At 38.4% G+C, this 17382-nt stretch overlaps 1 protein-coding gene across 1 annotated transcript in view; it reads left to right on the top strand.

Annotated features, from left to right (window-relative positions):
* Positions 1-7111: 7111 nt before the first annotated feature.
* Positions 7112-17382, top strand: part of INTS2 (integrator complex subunit 2) — a gene marked incomplete at its 5' end in the record, with an annotated part of 44171 nt that continues 33900 nt past the window's right edge. Inside the window, 6 exons of the mRNA XM_080826635.1 lie at positions 7112-7404; positions 8048-8186; positions 10431-10533; positions 11641-11754; positions 14482-14612; positions 14883-15056. Of these exons, the coding sequence (XP_080682761.1) occupies positions 7112-7404; positions 8048-8186; positions 10431-10533; positions 11641-11754; positions 14482-14612; positions 14883-15056 (954 nt within the window). The remainder of the gene's footprint in view (positions 7405-8047; positions 8187-10430; positions 10534-11640; positions 11755-14481; positions 14613-14882; positions 15057-17382) is intronic.

Genomic DNA, 17382 nt, shown 5'->3' with positions numbered 1-17382 from the left:
GAATGGGATGCCTGGGTGGCTCAATGAGTTAAGCAATTAAGCATCTGCCTTTGGCTCAGGTCATGATTCCAAGGGTCCTGGGATTGAGTCCTGCATCAGGCTCCTTGCTCAGGGAGCAGCCTGCTTCTTCCTCTGCCTCTCCGCCTGCTTGTACGCTCTCTCTGAAAAATAAATCTCTTTTTTTAAAAAGGATTTTATTTATTTGACAGAGAGAGAGATCACAAGTAGGCAGAGAGGCAGGCAGAGAGGGAGGGGGAAGCAGGCTCCCTGCTGAGCAGAGAGCCTGATGTGGGACTCGATCCCAGGACCCTGAGATCATGGCCTGAGCCGAAGACAGAGGCTTAACCCACTGAGCCACCCAGGCACCCCCCTGACAAATAAATCTTTAAAAAAAATTGGAAGAGAAAGGACTTAGTGTCAGCACTCATCACCTTTATACTCCAGCTATCTTATTTGGGCTGGGTGTGTTCTGCTGTTTTCTTCTTCTTCTTCTTCTTCTTTTTTTTTTTTTAAAGATTTTATGTATCTGTTTGAGAGAGAGAGCATGAGAAGGGGAAGGGTCAGGGGGAGAACCAGATTTCTGAGCGGGGAGCCCTATGCAGGACTTGTTCCTGTGATTCTGGAATCATTACCTGAGTTGAAGGCAGACACTTAACTGACTGAGCCACCCAGGCACACTTTTCTCCTTTTTTAAAATTTAAATTCAATTTATTAACATATAATGTATTACTAGCTTCAGAGGAAGAGGTCAGTGATTTATCAGTCTTTTTTAAAATATAATTAGCCTTCCCTTTATATATTATACTTTTTCTCATTTTTAAAAATTTAAATTCATTTAATTAACAAATAATATATTATTAATTTCAGAGGTAGAGGTCAGTGATTCATCAGTCTTATATGTAATACCCAGTGTCCTTCTTAATGTCCATCACCCAGTTACCCAATCCCCACCACCCCCACCCCGCTGGCCAACAACCCTGTTTCCTTCCTATGATTAAGAGTCTCTTATGGTTTGTCTCCCTCTCTGATTTCTTCTTGCTTTGTTTTGTCCTCTCTTCCCCTGTGATCCCCTTTTATGTCTTAAATTCTGAGTGAGATCATATGATAATTGTGAGTGAGATCATATGATAATTGTCTTTTTCTGTTTGGCTTATTTTGCTTAGCATAATACCCTCTAGTTCCATCTACATCATTGCAAATGGTAAGATTTCATTTCTTTTTTGATGGCTGAGTAGTGTTCCAGTGTGTGTGTCTGTGTCTATATACAGACACACTACATATTTATCTATTCATCTGTTGATGGACATCTGGGCTCTTTCCAGAGTTTGGCTGTTATATACATTGGGTGCAGGTGCCCCTTTGGATCACTACATTTATATCTTTGGGGTAAATACCCAGTAGTGCAATTGCTAGGTCATGGGATAGTTCTATTTTCTACTCTTTGGGGAATCTCCATACTGTTTTCCAGAGTGGCTGCACCAGCTTGCATTCCCACCAACAGTGTAAGAGTGTTCCCCTTTCTCTGCATCCTCACCAATATCTGTCGTTCCTGACTTGCTAATTTTAGCCATTCTGACTGGTGTGAGGTGGTATTTCATTGTGGTTTTGATTTGCATTTCCCTGATGCCAAGTGATGTGGAAGTTTTATTCATGTGTCTGTTGGCCATTTGGATGTCTTCTTTGCAGAAATGTCTGTTCATGTCTTCTGTCCATTTCTTGATTGAATTGTTTGTTCTTTGGATGTTGAGTTTGGTAAGTTCCCACGGATCTTGTATACTAGCCATTTCTCTATGTCATTTGCAAATATCTTCTCCCATTCTGTCGGTCATCTTTTGGTTTTGTCAACTGTTTCCTTTGCTGTGCAAAAGCTTTTTATCTTGATGAAGTCCCAGTCATTTATTTTTGCTTTTGTTTCCCTTGCCTTTAGAAATGTGTCTAGCAAAAAGTTGCAGCTGAGGTCACAGAATTTGCTGCCTGTGCTCTCCTTCAGAATTTGATGGATTCCTCTCTCACATTTAGGTCTTTCAACCATTTTGAGTCGATTGTGTATGTTGTAAGGAAATGGTCCAGTTTCATTCTTCTGTTTGTGGCTAAATGGGTTTTATTCCTGACTGTAAGGGTGGTTCAACATCTGCAAACCAATCAATGTCATACACTACATAAATAAAGGAAGGACAAGAATGATACGATCCTCTCAACAGATGCACAAAAAGTATCTGACAAAGTACAGCACCTTTCTTGATTAAAACTCTTCACAGTGTAGGGATAGAGGGAACATACCTCAATATCATAAAAGCCATCTACGAAAAGCCCACAGTGAATATCATTCTCAGTGGGGAAAAATTGAGAGCTTCCCCCCTAAGGTCAGGAACATGACAAGGATGTCCACTATCACCACTGTTGTTCAACATAGTACTAGAAGTCATAGACTCAGAAATCAGACAACAAAAAGAAATAAAAGGCATCTGAATCGGCAAAGAAGTCAAACTCTCACTCTTTGCAGATGATATACTTCATGTGGAAAACCCTAAAGACTCCACCCCAAAATTATTAGAACTCATACAGGAATTCAGCAACGTGGCAGGATACAAAATCAATGCACAGAAATCAGCTGCATTTCTACACACTAACAATGAAACAGGAGAAAGAGAAATTAAGGAGTCAATCCCATTTACAATTGGACCAAAACCCACAAGATATCTAGGAATAAACCTAACCGAAGAGGAAAAGGATCTATATTCGGAAAACTATACAACACTCATAAAAGAAATTGAGAAGACACAAAGAAATGGAAAAAATGTTCCATGTTCATGGACTAGAAGAACAAATATTGTTAAAATGTTTATGCAACCTAGAGTAATCTATACATTCAATGCAATCCCTACCAAAATACCATCAACTTTTTTCACAGAGCTGGAACAAATAATCCTAAAATTTGTATGGAACCAGAAAAGACCAAAGGAATGTTGAAAAAGAAAACCAGTACTGGTGACATCACAGTCCTGGACTTCAAGCTGTATTACAAAGCTGTAATCATCAGGACAGTATGGTATTGGCACAAAAACAGACACCTAGATCAATGGAACAGAACAGAGAACCCAGAAATGGATCCTCAACTCTATGGTCAACTAATCTTCGACAAAGCAGATAAGAATATCCAATGAAAAAAAGACAGTCTCTTCAACAAATGGTGTTGGGAATATCGATCTGCTGTTATCTTAGACTGAGACGGATCTGCACGTTGTTTCTCCATTAATGATCACAGGATCATAAACAACCAGAGTTGAAAGAAATCTTAAAAATCACTTAGTTCACATCCCCTTCTCCTCTTATTCACCTGTCAAAACAGTCTTTGATTTCTCTTCATACTCCTCCTGTGAAATGACCATCCAGGGAGATTAAATTGTTTAACCTCTCTTGGTCTCAATTTCCCCACAATTATAAAATAGACTATTACCTACCTCAGAGAATTAAATCGGATAATAGATATAAAATACTAGTGCCTAACAAGTATTCAATAAATGTTCTCATTATCAGCTTAAAAATGACAATTTACAATTTGTAAGCTAAGACACTGTAAAATCAATTTTAGTGTGTAGTGACTAGCAATTAAAAAATTTTTTTTTGAAGGTTTTATTTTTAAGTAACCTCTGTACCCAATGTAGGGCTTGAACTTCAACCCTGACTGGGATCAGGGGTTGCATGGTCCACTGACTGAGCCAGCCAGGTGCCCCGTGACCAGCAATTTAAAGAAATGAAATAGGGAGCACCTGGGTGGCTTAGCTGATTAAACCTCTGCCTTGGACTCAAGTCATGATCCCAGGGTCCTGGGATCTAGCCCTGTACTGGGCTCCCTGCTCAGCCCTATGTTGGGGAGTCTACTTCTCCCTCTCCCTCTGCCTCTCCCCCTGCTCATGCTCTCTTGGTCACACTCTCTCAAATAAATCTTAAGAAAAAAAAGAAAAAAAGAGAGGCGCCTGGGTGGCTCAGTATGTTAAGCCACTGCCTTCAGCTCAGGTCATGGTCTCAGGGTCCTGGGATTGAGCCCCACGTTGGGCTCTCTTGCCTGGCGGGGAGCCTGCTTCCCCCTCTGTCTCTGCCTGCCTCTCTGCTTACTTGTGATCTCTGTCTGTCAAATAAATACATAAAATCTTAAAAAAAAAAAAAAAGGAAAAAGGAATAGAACATATAACATGTAGTATATATATTATTTCATAAAAATTTTGTTCCATTTAAATGTTGGTACAGGGATGCCTGGCTGGCTCAGTTGGTGAAGCATGCAACTCTTGATCTCGCGGTTGTGAATTCAGACCCTGTGTTAGGTGTACTAATTTAAGAAAACAAAATCTTAAAAAAAAATGTGGGTATATATGCACATGTGTGTCCTGGGTCACAATATGGAATGTATTACTGTAGGTCAGGTGGAAAAAAGTTTGAGAAACATTGTAATACACATTAGTTCTTTTTTTCCTTTGCTGATTTTTAATGCTGCAAGCAGTGTTTATTAGATTATCATTCTATGCAAGCCTTAGTAACTATAGAGTATGAAGTTCCAGCTCTGTAAAATATTTTTGTTTCTAGCTTATAGCACAGTATCTGGTAAACAGAAGGAGCTAATGCACACTGATTGTACCAGGAATTAGAAATAGTATGAAAATATATAGAGATTAGTACTTCTTAATCTTTTCTAGGTGCTTAGACTGCGTTTGAAAGGTTGTTGCAAGTTTTGGGCCTTCTTTCCAAGCACTCACAATTTTGTAGGTTTCAGGGAATTCCTGAAACTCCATCCATCACTTTATAAGGATCTATGGACACTAAGTTTTTTATTTTGTTTTTATTTTTTATTAAAGATTTTATTTATTTGACACAGAGAGAGATCGCAAGTAGGCGGAGGCAGGCAGAGGGGGAGGCAGGGCGTGGTGGGGGGGAGAGAAAAGACCCTCTGCTGAGCAGAGAGCCCAATGGGGAGCTCGATCCCAGGACCCTGAGATCATGACCTGAGCCAAAAGCAGAGGCTTGACTACTGAGCCACCCAGGCGCCCTGGTTTTTGTTTTAAATTGAAGTATAGTTGATATACAATGTTATGTTAGTTTCAGGTGTACAGTATAGTGATTGGACATTTTATGATATATAGTCACAAGTGTAGCTACCATCTATTATAATACCACTGACTATAATTTCTATGTTCAAAGGGAGCTACTCATTCCATAACTAGAAGCCTGTACCTTCCACTCCCCCTTACCCATTTTTCCTATCCCCCAACCCCTGACCCTAAAGTACAGAAAACTGAAATTAAGATGTTTAACTTCTGACCATGAGGGTGTGAGGTCAATAGCGGAAGAAAGCTCAGGAAAAGATTAATTTTAAATTCACCTGTAAATCCTAGGATTCTAGAACTTTGGCGCTAGGAGGGCAGAGGCAGAGATGGAGAGAAGAGTACAGTCTGATTCCATTGGTGTTCCGGTCAAAGAATAGTGGAAACAACTTTAACATTTCTTTCACATACGTTACTTCATTCAAGTGCCGCAAAAATCCTAGGACGATGAAGCTGCAGCTCGGGAGGGCTTAAGGACTTAATCGAAAAGGACGCAGGTGGTAAGGACGCTTTGGAGAAGACACTGGAAGCACGTACTAACTCTCCGAGTGTAGAGCGGTGTGCTTAGGCTGGGCAACAGCGGGGAGGAAGGGGTGGGGCCGCGCACGCGCACCGTCGCATCAACGCCGACGTCTCTGGGTTTCCTTTCGCAGCCAGCGGTCCTCTCAGTTCAGTACGGTGGCCGACGGGAGCCAGGCGCTGGGGATGAATGAAGGTGCTGGATGAAGGTTGAAACAGCCCCCTCCGCTTTCCCTTCCCTTCAGTGCGGGTTCTTTCTTTGTGCTTGTGCGGTGTCCCCATACAGCCGATCGCACTGCCGACCCCACTGATCCCGGCGTCTGGGATTTTGGTTCCTGGGACGACTCAGGGCACAGCTAGGGTTGGCGAATCGGGATTTTCGCCTAGGCCCAACTTCGGATCGCGCTCTTGATTTCTACAGCGTCCCGCCTCTAAGGCGCGGAATCCGTGTTGGGTCCCGGGAGGTTGGAGGGCAAATCTGAAAGGTATGACAGAGCTTCCGCCTCTCAGGCCTTAGCGCGTTCCCCGGTTCATGTCGGTCACTGGCCTCACATTTCTCTGCCAGAGCGACTGGTTGGTTCTCGTTACGCTGAGGGCGAGACCTGTGAGCACACACAGGTCTTGGTGCCTCTGCTCCCTCAGCCCGCCCTTCCGTTAAAAGGGCAGCTCCTCTTGCTTAAAAACTAAGTAACTTTTCTGCTCAGGGCTCCGTTAACCCACGATTTTGCTAGTCTGTGGTTTTAGAGGGGGTAGCTTTGGCCACCTACTCCCTGCCTTTTGGGGGGGGGAGGGGGAGGAAGTCTTCTGATTACTAGTGAAGACAGAGAAGTGCCCAAGTGGAACTCCTCTTTCTCCCATAGCGAATTGCATCTCCACAGCTGTTTTTCTACCCATGCAACACAAGGGACATTAGGATAGTGTTATGATCTCCAGAACGTTGTATCTGGCATTGCTTTTGGCTAATACGATTTAGCTTCCATTGACTTGTGGAGGGTGGGAAAGAGAAGCCTAACAGTTATTTACATTTGTTGAGTAGGCTTAAGAAACTATAGAGGTGCGGAAGAGGAACATTCTTTAGTACTCATTTTTATTTGCATTGTGGTGCTCGGATGGTGGATGCAGTGGAGAAAGTCTTGGACTGAGATTTAACAGATGAGGGTTCAGCCTTGGATTTTGCCACTAGCTAGTCATCACTATATACCTGTTACTTAATCTCTCTGGGCTTCGTATTTCTTCTTTGCAAAATAAGTATTAGAACAGAAGATCCCTAGGGCTGGAGGAACTATTAATGTACTCCGTTTTCTTTCTCACTTTTTAGGTGGGAGTAAAAACATAGGGAGCCTTTAATTGTGCCAGAAACATAGCCAGCATGGGAACCTATTAAAGAAAGACCACATTTCACAGGGTTTTTAAAGAGGGGCTATTCATACATGTAGGAGTTATACCTACTTTCCTTTTTTTTTTTTTTTTTTAAATCATTAGGATCAACAGTGATAATGGCTGAGTGTACAAGTCTTCAGTTTGTCAGCCCTTTTGCTTTCGAGGCAATGCAGAAAGTGGATGTTGTTCGGTTGGCATCTTTAAGTGATCCGGAATTAAGACTTCTCCTGCCCTGCTTGGTGCGGATGGCACTCTGTGCTCCTGCTGACCAGAGCCAAAGCTGGGCTCAGGATAAAAAACTGATCCTTCGTCTTCTCTCTGGAGTGGAAGCTGTCAATTCCATTGTTGCGTTGTTGTCTGTGGATTTTCATGCTTTAGAACAGGATGCCAGCAAAGAACAACAGCTTAGGTAATGTTGTGTTATATAATATGTGGGTTGGGATTTACTTAGATTTGTCAAAGAAGAGGGAATCAAATATTTCTTTGGAGCTTTTAGGACTTTTTATTGGATGTATTCGCCCGGAAAAGATTGAGAATCTAAACTTTGGAGAGCATTTTACCTAGTTCTTTTCTATTCATAGCTACAATTCTAGAATCTTTTGAATTCTATATTCTAAAATGTGTAGAGAAGTTTGGCTACATATACTGTTGCTTTCATGCTAAACTGATTAGATCAGTTACTCAACGGAAAGTGGGAGGGTAAGTTCTCCTAGAATAAAAGTATTTATTGGAATCACCCAGGAGGCTTTTTGAGCTTAACATTGATTTCCCAAAATTCTGGGCATTTGTTTGGTTCTTCCCCACCCATTGTGAATCCAATATCGAGCCACTGTTGTTCATCGAAGTAGCTATCAACTATTAGTTGGAGTCTTTATATAAGTTGTGAATCCCTGAAATAGGCAAACTAAATAGTATTTCAGAAATATTACATTCATGAAATGTATGAAAAGAATTAATACATTCTTTTGTAGATTATTTCAACTAAAGATAATTTTATATTATTTCTGTCAGTGTTCTCATGATTGTTGTTTTACACATTTGTACCTTATTAGGCATAAACTTGGAGGAGGTAGTGGTGAGAGCATCCTGGTATCACAGCTTCAGCATGGATTGACCTTGGAGTTTGAACACAGTGATTCACCTCGTCGATTGCGTCTTGTGCTTAGTGAACTGTTGGCAATTATGAACAAGGTGCATTTATTTTAATCACACATCAGAATATGCATGATTTGATGTCTACACATAGAAAGTAGAAACGGGGGATGCCTGGGTGGCTCATTTGGTTAAGTGTCTGCCTTCAGCTCAGGTCATGATCCCAGAGTTCTGGGGTTGAGTTCAGCACGGGGCTCCTTGCTCAGCAGGGAGCCTGTTTTTTCTCTGCCTGCTTGTCCTCTCTCTCTCTCTGACAAATAAATAAGTAAAATCTTAAAAAGAAAAAAAAGAAAGTAGAAACAGCCTAGAAAACAGCCAAGTTGCATCCTCTTTTACACATATTTCTATTTGTTTTGAAAGTGTTTTCCTTTTAAAGGTTTAAAAGGATATTAAATGCCTACCTTTCTTTCTCTACTATTTTCTTTTCTTTTCTTTTTTTTAAAAAATATTTTATTTATTTGAGAATGAGAGAGAGAGAACATGAGAGGGGTAAGGTCAGAAGGAAAAGCAAACTCCCTGCTGAGCAGGGAGCCCCATGCGGGCCTGGATCCTGGGACTCCACGATCATGACCTGAGCCTAAGGCTGTCGCTTAACCAATTGAGCCACCCAGGTGCCCTCTTTCTCTACCACTTTCTCTCATTTATACAGACTCTGTATTTTCTACTGTAGAGATTTTTTTCTCTATGGACTCCATCCAATGACTTCTTGATATCTAGAAGGGTACATAGCTCAAGACTTCTACAAATTACCAAATTTGATAATATCTTCATAGGATATGATTTCCCTCATAAAATATTATAAAACATAACTGAAAAATTTAAGTGATTCCTTTAGACACTGAATGAGCATTCATTATCTTACACAACAGTGAATAGGGAATATCAAAGCTGAATTGGATGTAGGATTGTTGGCTAGCCTTGCTCTCTAGATGACTGAGTTGCTTCTATACTACAGAAAGCTATTCAACTTCGCATGTCAGCAAAAGATAGATTACTTAGTTCATGGACCTTTGGGTAATTATGATTAATTGAAACTCTGAATTTAAATTTTGTGCATGTCAGGGGTCTACTATAAAAAGAATTAAGCTGGATCTTCATATTAAGATGGCTTATATATTAAGCCCAGAGTTTCAGAGGCAAAAGTTTATTTTTTTACTTATTTACTGTTATTTACTGTTAGAATTTCAAGGTCAATTCCTTTTAATAATAAAGTTTAGTTTTATAAACTGTGGACCAAACAACTCTAAATTCTGTTTCCAAAGAAAATACTGGTGGTGGTTGCAGGGGTGCAGTTAGTTAGTTTTAGATAGTCTTCAGATACATTAGACATCTTTATTTTTTTAATTTTTTTCTTAAAATTTGTTTCTTTAATTCCAGTATATATGTTACAAATCTTTTAAAAAATGCTTTTCTATCACAAACAGTTATTTCTTTCAATTCTTTTCTACTGTACTATGGGCTTAATTTCAATCAGTATTTTTCCAGCATCTTTTTCTTTTATTTTTTTTTTAAAGATTTTATTTATTTATTTGACAGAGAGAGATCATAAGTAGGCAGAGAGGCAGGCAGAGAGAGAGGAGGAAGCAGGCTTTCTGCTGAGCAGAGAGCCCGATGCGGGGCTCGATCCCAGGACCCTGGGATCATGACCTGAGCCGAAGGCAGAGGCTTTAACCCACTGAGCCACCCAGGCGCCCCCCAGCATCTTTTTCTTAATATCTAACTTATTGATCTAGTAAAGTAAGAAAGGAAAAAGACCTTTCTCCTCTGGGAGGTTTCCAATATTTCAGTTCAGAACTCTTCAGGAAATGGGAAATGTGATGAAACTACTGTAGGAGATTTTTAAAAATTTAGTAGTTACTTATATTGATTTACATTTTTATTTTTTGTTTTTCCTACTGTTAATTTGCTATTGAACATACTTTATATTTGTTATACTGCTTTAAGGTTACCATTTCTTGCCTTTTTTTTGAGCTATAACTTTTGTAGGTAGCATTTCTAGGTCATTTGTTTGGCTTGTCTTACCTTTAATTCCAGATGTCTCCAAATGTTTATATAGAAATACATTACTGAGCCCCATATTGCTGTATCTGAATAATAATTAATGTCACTGTGATTAAAATGGCTCAAATTCATCAAATATTGCATATTCTGCTGCAGTATATTAATGACATATTTAGAGACATGGTCTGTAAACTCAATAATTATAAAAATACTAAAGGATTTAGTACATTATCTGAAATTAATAGAATTCATCATTTCTTTTTTTTCTTTTTCTTTTTTAAGGTGTCTGAGTCCAGTGGAGAATTTTTTTTTAAGTCATCTGAGCTATTTGAGAGTCCAGTCTATTTGGAGGAAGCTGCAGATGTACTTTGTATTTTACAAGCAGGTACTATAATGACTGCTAAATACATTATGTTCGTACTTTCTTATTAAATGATACCATGTAATTTCTTAACTTGGAAATTGTGTTATTTTATATAAACATTTTATATATTTAATAACAATGTACCTTAAAATGTTAAGACAAAAGTGGCTAGCAGTAGAATAGTGATTAAGTAAATTATATTATTTCCACAGTATAGCATGTTATACAGCCATTAAGTAGTATATTTGAAGGAATTTAATAATCTGTTAGAAAATGGTCATAATCTGTAAGTGAAAAAAGCAAAGGGTAAATGATAAGTAGACTATAATCCCAATTATCTTTTTTTTTTAAGATTTTATTTATTTATTTGACACAGAGAGATCACAAGTAGTCAGAGCAGCAGGCAGAGAGAGAGGGGGAAGCAGGCTCCCCACTGAGGAGAGAGCCTGATATGGGGCTCGATCCCAGGACCCTGAGATCATGACCTGAGCCGAAGGCAGAGACTTTAACCCACTGAGCCACCCAGGCGCCCCTATAATCCCAATTATCTTAAAGTTAAGATAATACTTGTGGGGGGATTGAAATATTTCAAATTACTAACTTTGAATGATTGGATTAGAAAGATAGAGTACATAAAAAAGCCAAGATTTTCATGAAAATCCCTCTTGCCCAGCACCATCCAGTGTAGCAGTGGCAGTGATACATGTTGGGCTTTCCAGTACAGTAGCTACTAGCCACGTGTGGTTATGAATTACTTGAAATGTGGCTACCAGGACTGAACTATTTTTAATTTTATTTAATTTAGATTAATTAATTAATTAATTTTTTGGAAGGATTTTATTTTTAAGTTATCTCTACACCCAGGGTGGGGCTTGAATTTGAATTTACAACCCTGAGACCAGGAGTTATCTGCTATATCCACTGTGCCAGCCAGGCACCCCAGTTAACTTAAATTACAATAGCCACATGTGGCTAGTGGCTATCCTCCTGGACTGTTCAGCTCTAGACTATGAAAAGAAAGTACCTTAATTGCTTTTAAATCGCATTTGTGAAATGTCAAAAAATGCTTATGTATAATATGATGAAATATCACTCCTTGATAGTAACATTGACTTTGTTCTCTTGTAGAGCTTCCTTCCCTGCTTCCTATAGTGGATGTAGCTGAAGCCTTGCTACATGTTAGAAATGGTGCTTGGTTCTTATGTCTGTTGGTGGCCAATGTTCCTGATAGTTTTAATGAAGGTAAATGTAATTTTAAAATAGGCTATTGAGATTTGCTTGTGCAGATACAGGACCTGATTTTTTGAGCTAAGAAGAAATATTTACGTGGTTTTTTTTTTTTAAAGATTTTATTTATTTATTTGACAGAGAGAGAGATCACAAGTAGACAGAGAGGCAGGCAGAGAGTGGGGAGGGAAGCAGGCTCCCCACTGAGCAGGGAGCCCGATGTGGGGCTCGATCCCAGGACCCTGAGATCATGACCTGAGCCAAAGGCAGAGGCTTAACCTGCTGAGCCACCCAGGTGCCCCTATATTTATATGCTTTTATTTGAGATTTTCTCTTTGGAAAGTTTATTAGTGAAATATTATTGTAGAAATACTGAGTTGAGAAGATTTCAAGATTGTTTTGAGATTACAAATTTAAGTACGTTAAGTGGACAAGAAAATAATTTTTTTGTCACTAGTCACCAGTGCTATAACAGTAAAAAATACTAAAGAACTAGAAGCTGTAATTCTATCCTCATGGACCAAAGGGAAGAAGACATATTATCTGTGAAACATCCAGCATGCAGTGCAAGTAACATGTAATTAGAAATAGCAGCCATTAAACCCTTTGTGTTTTAGCCTTATTTCTGTCAGTTTGCAGAAAAGTCGAAATTGAGAAAAATCAACTGAAATTTTCACCTCTATTTCAAGTGACTACTGATTGATTGAAGATTGTTGTTTGGGTCTGTGTGGTATAAAAATAAAAACATTTATTGAGCAAGGTTGTGAATTAGGAGCCAAAGAGGAAAAAGCAGTGGATGTGGTGGTCATAATTTCTAGCTTTGTCACTCACTTTTTGCGTCATCTCGATCAAGATATGAATCATGTATAAGGTGAGGATTACTAATAACATTTCCCTTACATTTCTGAGAGATTTATTAAATATCACAAGATACATAAAAGTCCTTTGTAAAAACTGTGCTATTGCTGGTTTTCTGTCTACATATTTTACCAGTTACTGAGAGAGGAGTGCTGATGTTTCCAAACATAACTGTGGCTTTGTCTGTTCCTCTTTTCATTTTGTCAGTTATGCTTCATTAATTTTGAAGCTGTGATTGGGTCCATGTACATTTAGGATTCCATTTTATCTCCACTACTGTCATATTAGCTATATGTTTTTGCTTAATCTTTTTCTTTGCATTTTTATTTCTTAATTTATTGTCGTCAGGTTTAAAGTATGCATCTTTGGGGCACCTGTGTGGCTTAGTCAGTTAAGTGTCTGACTTTTTTTTTTTAAAGACTGTTTATTTATTTGAGAGAGAGTGTGTGAGTCGGGGGGAAGAGCAGAGGGAGAGGGACAAGCAGGCTTTGTGCTGAGCGTACACTCCAAGGCAGGTCTCGATCCCACAACCCTGAGATCATGACCTGAGCTGAAATCAAGAGCTGGTCACTCAACTGACTGAGCCACCAGGTGCCCCAAGCTACCAACTCTTGATCTCAGGATCATGAGTTTAAGCCTTGTATTGCGCTCCACAGAGAGTCTACTTAAGAAAAAATAATTAAACAACAACGACAAAAATAAAGTATGCATCTTTAACTTATGGCAGTCTACTTTCAATGATTTTATACCTCTTCACATATAATGTAATATACTTCTCTGTTTTCCCCTCCAGTCCTTTGTGCTTCTTTAAAATTTTAGAGTCAGAGTGTGACTTGGGGGAGAAGGTTAGAGGGAGAGGGAAAGAAGGAACCCTAAGCAGGTGTCATGCTCAATGAGAAGCCTGACCTGGGGCTCAGTGTCACAACCCTAAGATCATGACCTGAGCCGAAATCAGGTCTAATGCTTCATGGACTGAGCCACCCAAGTGTCCCACTTCATTCTTTTTGGGGCTCCACATTTCCATCTGATATAATTTCCCTTTAGCTTCAAATACTTTCTTTAACATGTCTTGTAGTTCAGGTTTGCTGGTAACAAATTTTTCCAGCTTTTTAAATTTATTTGTTTTTATTTTTAATAATATTTTATTTTCTTAAGTAATCTCTACACCCAGTGTGGGCCTCAAACTTAACCTGGAAATCAAGAGTCACACACTCTACCTACTGAGCCAGCCAGGTACCACCTTTTTTTTTTTTTAATCTGAAAAAGCAAACAAACAAACAAGCAAAAAACAACACTCAAACCTGATTTTGTCTTCATTCTTCAAAGATATTTTTCGCTGGGTATGAAATATTAGGGTGACATTTTCTTTTAACTCTTTAAAGATGTCATTCTGTTGTCTGTGGTAGTTTTGATTTCTGTTCCTCTTTACATAATGTTTGGGGGTTTTTTGCTGGCTGCTTTTATTTATTTTTTCTTTTTGGCTACTTTAAAGATTTTCTCTTTTCTACTGGTTTTCAGAAATTTGATTATGATAGGTCTCGATATGATTTTCTTCGTGTTTATCTTGCTTGAGCTTCTGTGATTATAGTTTTCATCAAATTTGAAAAAATTTCTTCAAATATATTTTTGTCTTCCATTTTCTTTTTCTTTGAGACTGTAATTATATTTGACTACTTGATGTTGCCCCACAGGTCACTGTTCATTTTTTGTCTCTTTTCATTCTGTGCTTTATTTTGACTAGTTTCTATTGCTGTGCTTTCAAATTCCCTGATCATTTTCTTCTGTAGTGTCTGTGCCACATAAATGATTAATTAAAAGGCTGAAGAAATTGTTTCTAACATCTTACTTGAAAGCTTAAAGTAATAGCGGATATTAAATGTTCAGTTTGCAGGGGTCTGATTAAAAATGGAGAACGGCAAGATGAAGAAAGTCTTGGAGGAAGGCGCAGGACAGATGCCCTACGCTTCTTATGTAAAATGAATCCTTCTCAGGCCCTCAAAGTTCGAGGGATGGTGGTAGGAGATTTTATTATTTTTATGAGACAAAAGCCTTTGTATTATGATCAGGAACTTTCTCAAGGTAGTTTTGGAATCTTGTAGCAATTTGAAATTATAATTGTATATTGGGTTATATTATTATAATTATTATTACCATCCTCTCTGGGTTTTTATGTTTTGGATATGTCTTCTTCTAAACTTTAGAAGCTTTAAAACATCTAAACACTTAAGTGTCCTGGCCCTTTTCCTTATGATACTCAGTTCAGTTTGTTTTCTTCACTGTGTTAGGTGGAAGAATGTCACTTGCCAGGGCTTGGAGTGGCTTTGACATTGGATCACACTAAAAATGAAGCTAGTGAAGATGGAGTGAGTGACTTGGTTTGTTTTGTTAGTGGTTTGCTTCTTGGAACAAATGCGAAAGTCCGGACTTGGTTTGGAACTTTTATCCGAAATGGACAGCAGGTGAGGGTTTAAAGATCTAGGCTAAGAATCAGGTTATTTTGGCAACTAATATAAGAGGAAGAAACACTTCTAGAATGATGTCATTAGACCAGTGGTTCTCAACATTTTTAGTCTCAGGAACTCCTGACATTTTAAATCCTGGAGGGCACTAAAGAGCTTTTGTTTATGTGCCTTTATCTGTTGATATTTACCATATTAGAAATGAAAACTTTGAAATATTTACTTAATTCATTTATTTTAATTTTCTTATTTTTAAAGATTTTATTTATTTATTTGAGAGAGAGTCAGTGAGAAGGAGCAGGGGGAGAGGAGAGGGGTGAGAGGCAGAGGGAGAGGGAGAAGTAGCCTCTCTGCTGAGCAGAGAGCCTGACATGGGGCTCAACCCCAGGACTCTGGGTTCATGACCCGAGCCAAGGGCCGATGCTTAACCAACTGAACCACCCAGGTGCCCCTACTTAATTCATTTAAAAATAACAATATTAACCATATTAAATATGAACATATTTTTAATGAAAAATGAACATATTTTCCAAAAATTTAGTGAGAAGAGTACATTTTTGCATTTCTCTTTAATGTCTGGCTCAATAGAACCTTTGGAAAACTACATTGTACGCTTGTGAGAAAATGAGAGTAGAAACGGCCAGTAGTGTTTAAGGATATGTTTTTGACCTCTGGACCCTCTGAAAGAGTTTTGGGAATCACTTGTGTTCTGGGTTAGATTCGTTATCAAAATAAGTTATTATAGTCTGTAATTTTAATATATATTTTTTATTGTAGTAAAATATACATAATTTGAAATTTACCATTTTAATCCTTTGTAAGTTTTGCAACCATCATCACTGTTCATTTTCAGAACTTTTTCATCATCTTGAAAAGAAACTCTACCCATTAAACAATTCCCCGTTCTTCCTTCCTTCCAGCCTCTGGTAACTTTTTTCTACTTTCTATCACTATGAATTTGACTGTTCTAGGTACCTCATATAAGTGGAATCACACAGCAGTTCTCTTTCTGAGTTTGGCTTGTTTTAGTTATCATAATGTTTTCAAAGTCCATGCATGTTGTAGTGTATGTTTTCAAGGTTGAATATTCATCGTATGTATAGATCACATGTTAATTTGTTTATTCATCTATTGATGAATATATATTATATTTTGCAATGGTTTTTAAGTTACAAAATTTTTACTTTTTCAAAGAACATTTCTGGTGGAGAGGTGGAGTACCTGGGTGGCTCAGTTGGCTTTGGCTTAGGTCATGATCTAAGGGTCCTGGAGTTGAGCCAACTGAGCCACCTAGGTGCCCCTTAAGCCTTGCTTTTTAAGGGAAGTGAACATTGTTGTGTACTTAATATATGTCAGGCATTGTGTTAAGCACTTTGGGATGTTCATCTTGTTTGTAAGTATCCTTTGTGTGCAGTAAATTTCTTATTTGAACCTAATGCTATTAAAGCAGGTTTATCATATTTTAGTTAGAAACACTCTAAAAATAATTAACATTTGCCTAGTTCTTTACAGTTTAGAACTGCTTTCATATGTGTGATCTTTGTTCATTCATCTATTTAAATGATATTGAGTGCTTGCTGTATATCAGGAACAGTGGTAGGCCCTGCCAAGTAATAGATGACTAAAACATTATCCTTGCCTGAAGAACTGTGAGGGTGATAGACTTCTAAACTCCTAACTACAACAGCCTTGGGAGTTAAATATTATTAATAAAATATTTACTTCCTTGTCACTAAAAAAATGGGGTTTGGGGCGCCTGGGTGGCTCAGTGAATTAAAGCCTCTGCCTTCGACTCGGGTCATGATTCCAGGGTCCTGGGATCGAGCCCCGCATCGGGCTCTCTGCTTGGCAGGGAGCCTGCTTCTCTTCCTCTTTCTCTGCCTGCCTCTCTGCCTACTTGTGATCTCTGTCAAATAAATAAATAAAAATCTTTAAAAAAATTTTAAAAATGGGGTTCAGAGAGGTAAACATACATAATCAACGGCAGAGCTATCGTTTAAACCCAAGATGTTGTGTCTCTGTATCACAGATGACTATATCACAGATGACTCCTTTAGTCATTATGTATTTGAAAGTACCACTTAAGTGAAATTTTACAGTTCAGATTGTCATTAATTTAGTGTTTTCTGTAAAGCCAATCCATATTAAGGTGAGTAGAGTATTCTTCAAAGGAATCAGTGAATTTTGAGTTTGCTCATTTGGTTAAAAGAAGATTCTGCAGTTCTGACAGCCTCTTCAAATAGGTCAATTTTAAATGTTTAATGGGGGAGCTTTGTTTGAACATCCTTTTGATTTAGTAAGTGCTCCATGGTTCCTTCCTTTTGTG

The sequence above is a fragment of the Martes martes genome (genome assembly GCF_963455335.1).
Source record: "Martes martes genome assembly, chromosome: 16".
NCBI lineage: Eukaryota > Metazoa > Chordata > Mammalia > Carnivora > Mustelidae > Martes > Martes martes.
The sequence above is the reverse complement of the archived record's forward strand: the minus strand, read 5'-3'. Positions and strand labels throughout refer to the sequence as shown.